Source organism: Siniperca chuatsi, linkage group LG5 (assembly GCF_020085105.1).
Source record: "Siniperca chuatsi isolate FFG_IHB_CAS linkage group LG5, ASM2008510v1, whole genome shotgun sequence".
NCBI classification, from domain to species: Eukaryota; Metazoa; Chordata; class Actinopteri; order Centrarchiformes; family Sinipercidae; genus Siniperca; species Siniperca chuatsi.
In genome coordinates, this window is record NC_058046.1 from 9,101,747 (window position 1) to 9,116,447 (window position 14,701).

A 14,701-nucleotide genomic window follows, 5' to 3' on the forward strand; every position below is an offset into this window, starting at 1 on the left:
AGATCTAGAGGCTTTACTGGCCGCTCCCTCTGCAGACTATTCATACTTGAGGGCAAAGAGGAGAACCATCAAGACCATATCAGAGGCTACTGAAAGAGCATCCAAATGGCTATGAATCAGAAGGAGTCTGATCCACCCTGGCTGGATTGCCTGAGCGAGAGTGTCTGATGCTGAAAGAACTGAAACAATGACCCCAAATTTGAGACCGCTTTCTGAGGCTTCAAGTGTAGCATTAGGTTGGAATTAGTCGAATGTATACGGTGATAGATTTTTCTGTGGAAGATTTCCTCCATTTCACCAGGGCCACAGGTACCTTGAAGAATCTTTACTATGACTTCTAATTGAAGACGTGTGGCATTTATTGATGTTAAGGTTATTGCTGTTATTGTTGGTAAATGTGTTTAAAGACACAAACTACCCTGTGCAACTGAGTATAAAAAGTGAGAGCTCACATGAGAGGTTTTTCGTTAATATACCTATCTGCGGTAAATCTTTCCATTTGTTCTATGCATTTCAATCAGGAAGCCTCTGGTCACATACCAGCTATCTTTTGGTTTAGGCTACTGCCACCCCCTGTGACCAAACTTAACTTTAAAGTTGAGGCTGTAATATTCATCTGATATCTGGATTACTGCTTATTTCACCACAAGGGGTAGCCTGTTTCATTGTAAGTTTTCGTTTTGGAAATGCTAGCATAAAATTGAAATACTCATGTACAAGTCCAATTCAAGTACAGTACTGGATGAAGTTAAATCAACACTTTAATGACAAATTATGAACAAACACCGAGCATTAAAGGTTTCACAGAAATGGCATTTGTTGCAAGGATCTTATCGCGAGGTAGTCCTATTATTTTGTTCACCTCTTGTGCGTCCACTTAGTAGCAAAAAAAAGGGATCACGCGCGCCTTCTCTGCAGCCAATCAGCGCCATCAATTTGGGATGACGTCATCGAACTACCAACTCCAGGAAACTGGAAGTTCTTAGTACGACTCCGTGTTTAACTGCAGTCTTAATTCAGGAGTTTTACACAAGAAACCCTGCGGCGGGAGAAAATATTCGCGTGTTTTTGCATTTATTATTTAAAGAAGCTGTCTTTGTAGATAAACTTTTTGCGAATCTAAAGCAGGAGTACGAGCAGGACATAAAGTCTCCACACGTCACTAACTAAAGATGTTGTCTTCGAGTCTGCTGGCTAATAACCACACCGAACTCCATGATGACCAAGCGCATAAAGTGAGTACTGGTGTAAAACACTCGACTTGGTTTGTTTGGGGACGTTTTGGTATATTATGACAGGATATTTGAATGTGTTGCCCTACTGTGAGAAAGTGAAAACAGGGGTCAAGCAGGTAACTTTACCCAACTCCTAGTATTTATGAACGCAGTGATGTCTCCACATCAGTTCTTGCTCAGTCTCTCCGCCCTAACCGACCTTAAGAGCGGTGTAAGGTCTAAAATAACCCAAGGAATGGGACAGCACTGTGTGAAATGACAAAATTGTGAGGCTCATTTATTATAGGCCTAGTAGGCCTATATTCGTTGCGACGTCTACAAGTGGATGTCACAAAATATCCAGCTGCATAATTCGGATAAGACCGAAATATTTATCATAGGTCAAGATAGGGCCAACACTCAAATATCAAACAGTCTTGGCTCTCTATCCCAATCGATAACTCAGCATTGCAGAAACCTTATTTTTTTTTTTTATAACAAGCTCAGCTTAGACAAACATGTTAACTCAATGGTTCAATCCTGCGTTCATCATCTGAGAAACATCTCAAGGATCAAACCATTTCTCTCCACCAAAAGTCTGGAAATTGGTATTCATGCTTTGTAGTCTATAACTAGTCTATTAGTCTAGTTATTGTATAGATTATGCATAGTCCTTGCTCTCTGGCATCAGTAAAAAAAAATCCCTCTCCAGTCTCCAGCTCATCCAAAACTCTGCTGCCAGGATTTTGACTCGGACTAAGAAATGTGATCATATCACACAGATCCTGGCTTCCTTACACTGGATACCTGTTGCTTTTATAATTGATTATATACAAAGCCCTGAGAGGCCTTGCCGCAAGTTATTTAGCAGATCTGTTAGTGCCTTATGTCCCTTCCCGCACCTGAGATCCTCTGGTGCTTCCTTGCTGGTTGTTCCAAGGTCCAGATCTTTATTCAAAGGTGACAGAGCCTTTGCAGTCAGGGCTCCAAGATTGTGGAATGACTTGCCTGAGGAGATCAAGGCTGCAAACTCTGTTGGCTCTTTGAAATCACTTGTACAAACCCACTTATTTTGAAACAATTTAAATTGTTTTATGACATTTTCAGTTAATTTTACTCTGTTTTATAATGTGCTTAGTTTTTATGGCTTTTAGTTTGTTTTATTCTCTTTGTGTTTTAAATGTGCTCCATTTTTTTTATTGTAAAGCATTTTGTAACTGTGTTTTGAAAGGTTCTATATAAATAAATTATTTATTATTATATAGTGTAATTACAGTGTACACATACAGTGGTGTGAAAAAGTGTTTGCCCCCTTCCTGATTTCTTATTTTTTTGCATGTTTGTCACACTTAAATGTTTCAGATCATCAAACAAATTTAAATAACCCAAGTCAAACACAGTAAATACAAAACTTTTTGAGGCCCATATTTTGTTTTGTCCACTCACTCCTTACCCCTAGCTTACTTGCTGTTGCAGACAAAACTTGTCAGTGGTAGACTGCGCCTTGAATGTCATAACATTAGATGGGGAAATCTGTTTTTTGTTGTCTCATCCAGAAAAGGCCTTCTCACCTCATTTTGTCAATCAGTTTCTACCTAACTCTACTAACCTCACTGTCTCCAGTTTCTTATAGTGTAGTAGTGCAGACAGTTTGTGCTTGTGAACCAGAACCTTCGGTTCTTTAGTATACAAGGTATTTGTTTAATGTGTTGCCTAGATACATGGTCAGACCTTGGGACCAAGGTGACCTAGTAGGAAAGCTGAGTTTGTATCTTGTTTTTAAATCCTCTCTTAAAACATTTCTGTGAAAGGTTTAGAGTACACAATTTATTTATTAAAAATTTCCTGAAATGTCTATATCTTGAAGTACACCATTCTGTGCAGCACCTTTTTTATAGGCACTTAATAAAAGCTTTTCAGTGGTTTGTAGATGAGACTTACGAATATTATAGAAGCAGCAGAAAATGTGATTGAATTAACAGTGGAATCCAGCTCTGATCGCAAATTAGAGTGAATCAGAAAACAGCTGTGATTTTAAATGGAATAAAAGAGGGGGAAAAAGTAATTTTGCCTGATAGTTGATGCCCACTAATCTCATTGGTAGGGGAACAATACAGCTGCCAGCAGTTTAAATTAACAATATCAGCAGCAATACAAGCATGTCAGTCAGCAATACAAGCAGAACTGCTTTTGAGCAAACAAAATGTTGTTTTGCATCTATTGCAGGTGCACCATGCCTTTAACATGCTGCTGTTGCTACTGACATACCCCCCTTAACAGACAATATATGAAACTTGTTAGTACACTACACACTGCATACACTAAGCAAAATATAATAAACCTTCGAAAGAAAGCTGTGATGCGGGTTATATTTTGCAGAGCTGTCAAATCTTAATGTAATTTGTTAGTTCATTTGTTAATTTTAATGACAATACATTCACTATTTTATTTATTTACTCACTGCTGTACTCTCATATATGACTACTTAGCTCTAATGTGACAGTTTCTCCTCTCCAAAATGGTTTAGGTGGATAAATACCTGCACCATCTTCATCTGTCAGATCAGACTTTGATGGATGTGTCTATAAGATTTCGACGAGAGATGGACAAAGGCCTGTGCAGAGACACCAACCCCACCGCTGCTGTCAAGATGCTGCCCACATTTGTGCGCTCCACTCCTGATGGAACAGGTAATAGGGTACCCCTTTTCATGTAGAAAATCAGAATCAGCAATACTTTATTGATCCCCGAAGGGAAACTCTTTGTTACAGCAGCTCGTCTTTACGTCAGTGCACACAGGAGAAAGTACTAGCAAAAAAATATATAATACAATACACTATAAAACTATAAAAAAGAGGTCAGAAAATATATTTGAAAGTACCAAGTGGGTATAAGTATAAAATAAAATAAGTGTGAAGTACCAAGTGGGTTTACCGGTTGATGATGATAATACGGTATAAATGCAATGTAACAATATAAGTAATAAGTAGTATTGCAGCAGCAGTAATGGAGGTATGAATAATAAATAGGAAAAAAAACAACTAAATATTGCACATGAGTATTACATGGATATTGCACAGTTATTCAAGTATTGCAGAGATTTAATGATCAATGTCCAGTTTAGTGACCTGGAGCGGGTGGGAGACACTGTCCAAGATGGCATGTAGTTTGGCCAGCATCCTCTCTGACACCACCGACAGAGAGTCCAGCTCCACCCCCACAATGTCACTGGCCTTACGGATCAGTTTGTTGAGTCTGTATCCGTATATATAAAGGGTCCACTGAACACACACAGTCAACCCATGTTAGACCCATTCATGTGAGACTGCCGTCTTGTCAAATAATCCAAATAAAGTTTAAACGGTCTCACTTACCTCCAGTAGTATCTAGCTATGTAGATAGTCTAATGGTCTTTTTTGTTCAGGTTTAGAGATGGGACGAGTCCAGTCAAAATATCTACCATGAAAAGGTCAACTGGGGTTATGCCAGAAGTGCAACATACTTGAAAGTTTCAGCCTCATACAGAGGTCTTTCTGGTGATTCACTCTTTACTCTGTACACTACAGCAACATAACAGTGAATTTCTGATCACACAGCTTTTGACAAACACTTACCTTTACTTCAGTGACTGTGGTGAGGCCAGAGGTGCAATGTGGTTGAAGGTTTTATACATTGCAGTGAAACAGAATTTCCTTTAGAGGCAGATATAGGTCATGAAAATAAATTAAATTTATGTATTTTACTCTATACAGGCCAAATAACCATGTTTACAACTAAAAAAACAGTATAGTGCTGTTTGTCAGTTTACATTAGTTGATTTTTTTCTACATTAACAGCCTTTTGGTTTCTCATGTCAGTAATGTGTGTCTGCTGTAAGTGTATTATTATAGATGCGTAGTTTTTGACCACCAGTGGCGCCCACTAATAGATTACTATATAGACTACCATCACACGCACGAAAGTACGCATGCATATGCATGAGCATGCTTCTGTTTAGAGCTGGTCAATTAATCAATTAGTCGATCAACAGAAAATTAATTGTCAACTATTTTGATAATCAGTTCATTGTTTGAGTCCCTTTTCAAGCAAAAATGGCAAATGCTTGTTCCAGCTTTTCAAATTGAAGGATTTTTGTTTTCTTTGCTTTTCCTTGTTTTATATCGTTATGAATTGAATATGTTTAGGTTTTGCAGTGTTGGCCAGAAAAAAGGAGCAATTTGAAGACATTACCTGGGCTCTTGGAAATTGTGACGGGCATTGTTTTTTACAATTTTACACACATTTTAAAGACAAATTGATTAGTCGGGAAAATAACCTGCAGATTAATGGGCTATGAAAATAAGCGTTTTTTGCAGCCCTAATTTTGATGCGATACATATTCCTGCCCAAGGTTTCATGCAATTCCACTAATTGACAGTTGGAAGTGATAACAAAAAACAGCTATGCGCTGTCAAAAAGAGGACAGGAGGAAGACTGCTAGCTGATGTAAACATGGATGTAAATAAGAATATTAAAAAGACAGCTTTTCTAACGTTTTATATGAAACTGTGTTCAGAGCAAGGTGAATTCCTGGCCCTCGACCTTGGTGGATCCAACTTCCGAGTGCTCCTGGTCAAAGTTGGCAAGCAAGAGGTGGAGATGGAAAATCAGATTTATGCCATTCCTGAACACCTCATGAGAGGCAATGGGTCTGAGGTAAGAGGCATTACACATAACACACAGCTGATATGTACTGTACACAACAAAACACAGGATTGTTGTAGCCTGTCACCTGTGAGGCGTGTGCACAATGATATCAACTGATATCAACTTGTCAAATGTTGAGACCACATGTGCCTCCAGTCTGTTGATAAAGTATCAACGCATTATGATTATTAGCTAAGCATCACTTTATATATCCTCTGGGCCTGGGAGCAGTATCTTTGCTGTTCCTAGTACTGCACTTTTCTGGACCGAGATGTCTGGTGTTCTTCCAGGGATCTGCTGTAGCCACTCCTCCAGTTTGGGGGTCACTGCCCCGAGTGCTCCGATGACCACGGGCACCACTGTCGCCTTCACCTTCCAAGCCTTCTCCAGCTCTTCTCTGAGCCCTTGGTACTTCTCTAGTTTCTCATGTTCCTTTTTCCTGATGTTGCCATCACTTGGTATTGCCACGTCAACCACAACGGCTTTCCTCTGCTGTTTGTCCACCACCACAATGTCTGGTTGGTTCAGTCTAAATCTGAAGTCCCACAGGATCTTGGCTCGGTCATTCTCTACCACCTTTGGAGGTGTTTCCCACTTTAACCTTGGGGTTTCCAGTCCATACTCCGTGCAGATGTTCCTGTACACTATGCCAGCCACTTGGTCCATGTATGCTTTCCCTGCCAGCATCTTACACCCTGCAGTTATGTGCTGGATTGTCTCAGGGGCCTCTTTGCACAGCCTACACCTTGGGTCTTGTCTGGTGTGGTAGATCTGGGCCTCTATTGCTCTGGTGCTCAGGGCCTGCTCCTGTGCAGCCATGATGAGTGCCTCTGTGCTGTCCTTCAGTCCGGCCCACTCTAGCTCTAGGTAGGATTTCTTGATATCAGCCACTTCAGTTATGTTCCGGTGGTACATCCCATGTCTTTCAGTCTTGGGTGTTCTGTTCTGTCGCTGTGATGGTGACTGGATTCTGTTCAGAGAGGTTGCTGTGGTCCTCTCTCAGAGCCACCAGCCACTGTGCATCGCTGTTGTGTGATGCCTCCCTCTCCCATATACTTTTCCAGTACCATTGAGCGTACACTTTCGTAGGTTGAGTTGCGAACAGCCGGTTTATTCTTCTGGCTTCATTATCTCTCGTGTACGTCTTTAGGCGGCTGGCCAAGGCTTGTTTGGCAGTTTCGAGTGTGGGCATCTGGTTGTACTTCGTGGGTACTTGCTTTCTCATTGCAAGGGTCTTGCCTAAGGACCCACATTGGATGATGGGTCATTGCTCATTGCGCCCCGAGGAGGATTCGTGTGTGTCGCTGGTATTTCGGTTTACAAATGGTATCGGCCGTGTTTCAATTCAGCGAGTGGGACTACGCTGTCGGAGCTCCAGTCAAGCAAGGAACCATTCAGTGAAGAAATCTTTTGAACTAATCTTTTTAATGAACTGATTCTAATGATTCAGTAGGCTACACTGAAAATAACTGCTTTGCCCATCACTATGAAGCAGCAAGAAAGGGTCAGGGTCAGTCAACATGCTGCTGTGGGAATCAGAATCAGAATCAGAAACAGAAATACTTTATTGATCTCCGAGGAGAAACTCTTTGTTACAGCCCTGCCCTAGCTGGCAGCTAGGGCAGCACAGAAGCAACAGGTGAGCTTGACAGCAAACACAGAGATGCAGAAGCAGGGCAGGTCAGAAACCGTCAGCTACCACCACAAATAGAATCTACTTCTGTGGGGAAACACTGACAGCAGTAGGCTGAGCTTGTGCCAAGTGCTTGAAAGAGGGAGAGAGAGAAAGGGAGGGAGCAGTCTTTATCAACCTTAAATGTTTTGTAATGAATTAGAGAGAGCTTAAACTCCCCCTGCAGACCACAGGCAGCCTAAATCCTGTAGACCAACCTTGAAAATTAAAACAACACAGTAATTAACCAGTTCAATGTATTTTTAATATCACATTAATATCTTTTTTATTTCTTATAAAGCTGCTGAACTGAACTAAATCCAGGAAAGAAAACAAAGAGGGATTTGTTAGGAGATTTTGTTGACATTGCAGTAAACAGTAACCTGTATAAAAGATAAGTTAACAACAAACTCCCTTTTAAAACTCAGGTTTTGTTTTCCTGTGCTTGTGGAAATATTATATACTACTCAGCAGTAAAATAAGACATTTAGTTTCAGTTACTGCAAGAAACATCTATCTTCAAACTCTCCATTTCTTGCCTTCTAACTGCAGGTTTGAGTCCCATGTTCCTTGGCATCCTTCGTCCATTTGTCCCAAAATGTTGGCTCCTCTTTTGATCTTTCATTGTACAGTTTCAATAAAAATATAGTACCATTAATGCATCTATGCATACACACACACACACACACACACACACACACACACACACACACACACACACACACACACACACACTATACTGAACATGAAACCTGCAATTTTTCAGCTCTCGGTTAATAAGAAAACTGACCTTTTCTCTCTCCTGTAGTTATTTGAACACATAGCTGATTGTCTGGCTAATTTCCTGGAGAAGTTGGGCATAAAGGATAAAAAGCTTCCTCTGGGTTTCACCTTCTCCTTTCCCTGTCAGCAAACCAAGTTGGACGAGGTGAGTGATTTAGAAGTTCTTTTATCTACTTCAAGTAATATTTTAAGCATAAGTGAAACTCATTATCTTGTGAATTAAACTTGTCAGTGAAAACACGGATGAAGTTTGTCATAATACATACAGTGATGTTTTAGTATAACTTTCTTTTAGTCTTGTCCAAAAGAATAGAAATGGGTGCCGACTAAGAGTTTCAAAGGGGGAGGGGATCCACCAACTGAAAATGGCTGTTTGATTCATCAAATTAACCTCATAGGTTTTATTGTAAAGCATTACACATGCTTGTTAATGGAAATCAGGTGAAGAACATGAAATCATATAAATAATCCTCCTTATTTGTGTTTTAGAATGGTATAATGCAAAATGGTGAAGCCATCATCAATGTGCCAGTAGGCAATAGCTACATAACAGTATGTCACAGTTACATTATGACCAGTAGGCGATTTGTTAATTTTTAACAGGGGGGATGGCCCAATGGGAGGTTTATGAGCATTCAAGGGCACTTTTGTTTCAAGCTCTGTTCATTTCTGACCCAGCCTCTGTCATGCTGCTGCCATACTTCTTTCCCCCCGCCTGCTGTAGAGAATATTGAAACATTTTTGAGAATTATTAAATTTTGACGGAGCGTTTCTAGTTTAACCGGCGCTGCTTTTCTAGCCTTTACGGCACTGGAAATAATTTCACATGCCATGCTCTAAAAAGAGAAAAGTAGACAGCGGAAACAGATCTTTTAATCAAGAATGGACAGACTCTTAACATGTTCAATCTCCCCACAGGCAGTTCAAAAACAGTATGTCTCATATTTTACGATACTATGGCAATTATTAAAAGCAGCAATGTGAAGCACCACTACGAGACAAAGGACAGAGCATCTTTTAAGCAGGTTAACAAGGGGGGCGGATTTTGGCCATTTTGCTAACGAGGAGACTGTAATTTACTAACAAATGCTCAAATCGCCTACTCATTATGACTGAAGGGATGAGCTGGGAGAAGAACTTTTTATGAAGGTACAACTAATGTGGGGAGAACTTAACAGGGTAACACTGGTTTCCAAACAATTTGTTATGGCATAAGTAATGCTCACATGCCCACCCCTTAAAATCAGATTTTCAGTGAGCACAGAGAAACTTCCCACTTTCAGCAGATTACTGCGAAAACAGCCTTCTAGTGTCAAACTCTGCACACACATCATTCTGCACAGTGAAGCTCAAACATCCAACTGTAGGAACAAGAAGAAAAACATATTTTTGAGTGGAGACTGTTAATTGGTGAGGTCTGCATAACTACTCAGTGTGTTTTTGATAGATTATTTTGACACCATATGACAAGGCTGACATAAAAGGCAGATAATCTTGATTCTGTTTTATGCCTTTATTTTCCTATTTGCAGAGTGTTTTGGTGTCTTGGACCAAAGGCTTCAAGTCAAGCGGCGTAGAGGGAAAGGATGTGGTCAGCCTTCTGAGGAAATCCATCAAAAAACGAGGGGCAAGTGTACAAATGATAGTTTCATGATACACTATGAACCATTTTCATACATTTCCAAACATGTGTACTTAAAAATACATAGAAATCGTTTTTTCTCTATGAAGTTAATGCAAAGAAATATAACAACACAAGCTAAAAAACAATACTAGCAACCCAAAACTATGAACTCAAAAACTGAAATATGACAAAGAGCAAAAATGTAAACGTACAAAACTGTATTTGGACCCCAAATTATAGTTATATAGTTATAGTCCTAGATCTGAAAGGATATATGTTCTTGGGCACAAAGGCTCAGTCTGATTGTATTGCTGCTCTGATCCTCCATGATTATAGCTTAAAGGTACAATGTAATTCCTGGCCACGTGCTCCAAACAAATAGGGGGCAGCATTTCACCTCCTCCCACTCTCCTTGTGTACAGTTAGACATGCGTAATAAACCTTGCAATGTCCTCAAAAATGTACAGCGAATCTTGCCTCATCTCACAGTAGTAATGCCAAGTGGTTTTAATATGTTGAAACAAACAAAATTTTTTCAGTCGGTCTACTACTGGGTCCATACAGTCTCAATTTACACTCATCAGTTATTATAAAAAGCCAACTGCTAACTAACAGAAGGGCAAGAATACACAAAATTTGACCAAACTGCTGAAACTCAGAGCTGGTCAAAATAACACTGCTATCTTATCATCGTCACGTGTGCTGTCATACGTTATAACGTGCTTAATTCAGTTTTAGCAAGACCATAGTCACATCAAAACCATATATCGCCACCATTTGGAATGTTTTTCGGTACGGTTTGTGTTGTCATTAGTTGCACTAAAGATACATTTCGCAATAGCCAACGTTAGATGTTACTTACCAGTCTAAAAGAAAGTATTAAACCGCATCTCTTTACTCGCTAAGAGCTGTCTCCAGCGGTGGAAAGCCACACTAATATTTATTCTTGTTTTGCTTCTTTTTATATCGCTTCTTTTTTTTGCAGCGGAACTTTTTTTTTTTTTTTTTTGCCAGAAGCGGTTGGTTGGGATGGTGATAATGGTCGCTTGCCAAGAGCTTCAGCCATTTTTGTGTTTCTGTGACACTAACCGGGGGGCTGTACCTTCAGTGTGATTGACAAGCCCACGGGGCAGCTCTACTTCTTCTTCCTCTCATGTTGGACTGAGGGTAGACCTGACGCTACAGTGACTCACTATCGGCATTCAAGACACAAGTGGTATTACAACACAGGACGGGCCGGGGCTAGCTGGTTAGCATGCTCATTTCAGTAGATATCTCTGCAACACAATACATAGACGTCTTTGACATAATGTCAGAACTGTTACTGCTTCACATTCTGTTGATAATGTTAGTTAATTTTTTTAATGTTTTAAACAAAGATTCTGAACATATCTTTCACATTGCACCTTTAAGGGAAATTTGCAAAATGAGCTCAAAACAGCCCTGGCCCTGACAAGCAGCAGGGCACACCACCAGTCATTTCTGACTCACTCCTTGTCGGAAGCGTTTCATTGGGGAGCAATTGAACTCAGTTCTGTTTTTAAATCCCACATGTCAAGAAGATTGTGACAGATCTCTATCCACTCAGTGGTTGGAAGATGAAGAGCACTTAACAGAGCAGATCAATAGATCAATCACTGGTTCTTATCACCACTTCTGAAAGCCATGCCAATTTGTTCAGTAAGCTGTAGTGGACATACTCAGATGTCCTGTGCTGTCATCAGCTAGGTCAGGTCTATGGCATTTAATTAGCCTCGAAACCTGTGTGCATAAAAAACAACTAACCAAAGTCTCAAAAGTCAACTTGACAAGCCAGCCAGTGTTGAGTAGTTGCGAGCGCATAGGGAGGGTAGAGCAAGCACTCGTTACAGCCCCGTGCTTGTGGGACCGCATTTGTGCACGGGCAGAGTGTCTGCGTGAGTTGAAAATGTTTCAACTTGAGTGAAAAATATGCACGTCCCAGGGCAGAGGCTAAGCTGAACACAAACACACAGAAACACTCCCAGAGACACAGTTGGTGTGTCCGATGATAGCTAGATTACAGCTAATGTATACTATACTATATACAGCTAATGGTCAAATTTGTGCAAATGATGCGAGGCGAAAATGTTCTTTGCTCCTAAACATACCTTAATACTTACCAACAGCCGGGGATTTAGGTGAGGTACAGGAAGGTGGACAGCAGCTTGGTTGTAACATCCACTTCAGGGGAGGACATCAACAAACAATTGTGGGAAGTAAAGGTTCTGTCTTGTGACAGACACATTCAGCATACAGCAGAGTTGGATGTAGTGGTAGCCAGCCACTTGACATGATATTGTGGAGAGCCCTGAGAGGATGAAGATTGTTCAAAGCCCATCTATTGATTCTCTGTGGCCTGCCTAACTGCTATCATTTTTGATAGGTGGACATTGCAACTTTTGCCTGGAGGCAGCATCCTTAGAGATGCGCCCGCATCCCAACATGGATGGATGTATACAAATATTTTAGAAACAAGTCCTTACAAAAACTAAATTAGCACCCCCTGCCACTAAGAGTTTTCACTTGTGTTAAGAAATATTTTACATTAAAAACAAAGCCAGACTTTTTATTGTATTGTATGGTCCAAATATATGACATTTTTTACTCTCTTGAATCTAAGTACTAATGACTTAAAATACTTAAAAATATTGGGAAAATATTGTATATTAACTTAATATTTTGCCACAGCCCAGCAAATTGTATCTGTAAAGTTCTGGAATAGGCATAGAACGCCTGATTTACAAAGTCTGTGCTGGTTTTAATGTATACAATTAAATCTCATTGCAGGACTTTGACATTGACATTGTAGCTGTGATCAATGACACAGTGGGAACCATGATGACCTGTGGCTACGATGATCGTCACTGTGAAATTGGCCTCATTGTGGGTGAGTCTAGCCTAAATGTGAATATAAATCAAATAACAAGGATTAGTGAAAGTCAGTAGGTGTTTGCTCGCATGCCAGTTAGCAGAGAATTTGGATACTGTTGCTGGAATCAAGTGAAACATAACCCAATGAGCAGCATTTCAAGGAAAAAAATGCATTGTCCTTGGGAAATGCCCAAAAATTGTCATATGTATCTTGTGGCAAACATAGCCATATTCATGAACAGTAAAAAAAAAAATCTCCCATAGGTGTTTAGGTGAGTTGAGATTTGGTGACTGTGAAGGTCATAGCACATGTTTTCCATAATTTTCCTATTCATTAAACAGTTAAAACTCTGATTATACATTGAATGTATAAATGTCACACTGCTAGTTGTAACATTTAACATCATACAACTAGCATTGTATCACACTCACACAGGAATCTAATTCTTATGTAATCTGTAAGAACTTTTAATGTTGGTTGTTCACCTAATAGAAACCACCATGCTCCAACAATGCTTGAGGAAAACTTGAGAAAGACCTTTTTCAAACCTTTTGAATCAGATTACCAAAGAACAATATGCTGTCAAATTGTCATCTTAAGTAGTGCTTTTCCTATTACCATACAGAGTATATTCTGGAATATTTGTTATTGTACCTGTTTTTCTGATTTGGTACAGATGTGTACATGTTGCTATCCCAGAATGCTTAATATCTTTATGGTGAATCAAAAGTTACACATCAGGTCATTTTAGGGCTCATTATGTGCCAACTGGGGCTCACAAACCTGCCTGATTGCACTCACGAGAGAGGAAGTGCTTGGGTACCCACAATACATTTATCAAATTAAGAATAAACCTTTATTCCAGAACTGAATTAAGGCCCTACATACCACAGTCCACCCATACAGGTGTTTTCATTTATTTTGCCTGATAAGACCTATTCTCAATACTGTGTGGGCCTGTACAAACTGCTTGATTGACATCTGCCTCACTCTCCAGTTAAGACATGGACTTTACCAGGCACCCTAAAACTGATGCATAGTTAACATTGTCACCTGGACTTGCCTGCATCAAAGGAATCAAAGATGACTAGAATGTTAAAAACTGTGTGGGTTGGCTGAAGGCAGCTGAAGAGCTGGAACAGCAGCTGCTCTTTGGTCATCTTCACCGTGTCCCGGCTACTTATCCGGTGACAGGACACGGCAGGCTAAGCACGGTAGTCCAGACGTCCCTCTGTCTAGCAATGATTTCCAGCTCCTCCTGGGGGATCCTGAAGCGTTCCCAAGGCAGATGAGAGATATAATCTCTCCAGTGTGTTCTGGGTCTACCTCAGGGTCTCCTACCAGTTGGTCGTGGCCGGAAAACCTCCAAAAGAAGGCGCCCATCCTGATCAGATGCCCGAACTACCTCAACTGACTCCTTTTGACGGGATGGAGCAGCGACTTTACTCCACCATTGCAATCCACCATTTTCTAACAGAGAACCATGGCCTCAGACTTGGAGGTGCTGAATCATCCGGACTGCTTCACATTCGACTGCAAACTTCATGCCGCATGCTGAAGGTCATGGTCTGATGAAGCCAATAGAACCACATCAAAGTGTAAGGAAGCAATTCTGAGGTCCCCAAACCAGACCCTCTCTTTGAAATCCACTTTGAAATCCTACCCATGAAAATCATGAACAGAATCGGTGGAAAGGGACAACCCTGGCGGGGCGGAGCTTGCAGCTTTTGCGATTTGGATTTTGCACTTGGCCATATTGCAATTTTGACAATATTTCGATTAATTGTGCTGCCCTAGTGATATCCCGAAAATTGGTTCACATTCTCCAG

At 40.4% G+C, this 14,701-nt stretch overlaps 1 protein-coding gene across 1 annotated transcript in view; it reads left to right on the plus strand.

The window, feature by feature from the left end:
* The first annotated feature begins 934 nt into the window (after positions 1-934).
* Positions 935-14,701, plus strand: part of hk2 (hexokinase 2) — a 32,393-nt gene continuing 18,626 nt past the window's right edge. The window contains exons 1-6 of the mRNA XM_044196244.1: positions 935-1,235; positions 3,742-3,904; positions 5,770-5,909; positions 8,381-8,500; positions 9,887-9,982; positions 12,788-12,887. Of these exons, the coding sequence (XP_044052179.1) occupies positions 1,173-1,235; positions 3,742-3,904; positions 5,770-5,909; positions 8,381-8,500; positions 9,887-9,982; positions 12,788-12,887 (682 nt within the window). The 5' untranslated portion in view covers positions 935-1,172. The remainder of the gene's footprint in view (positions 1,236-3,741; positions 3,905-5,769; positions 5,910-8,380; positions 8,501-9,886; positions 9,983-12,787; positions 12,888-14,701) is intronic.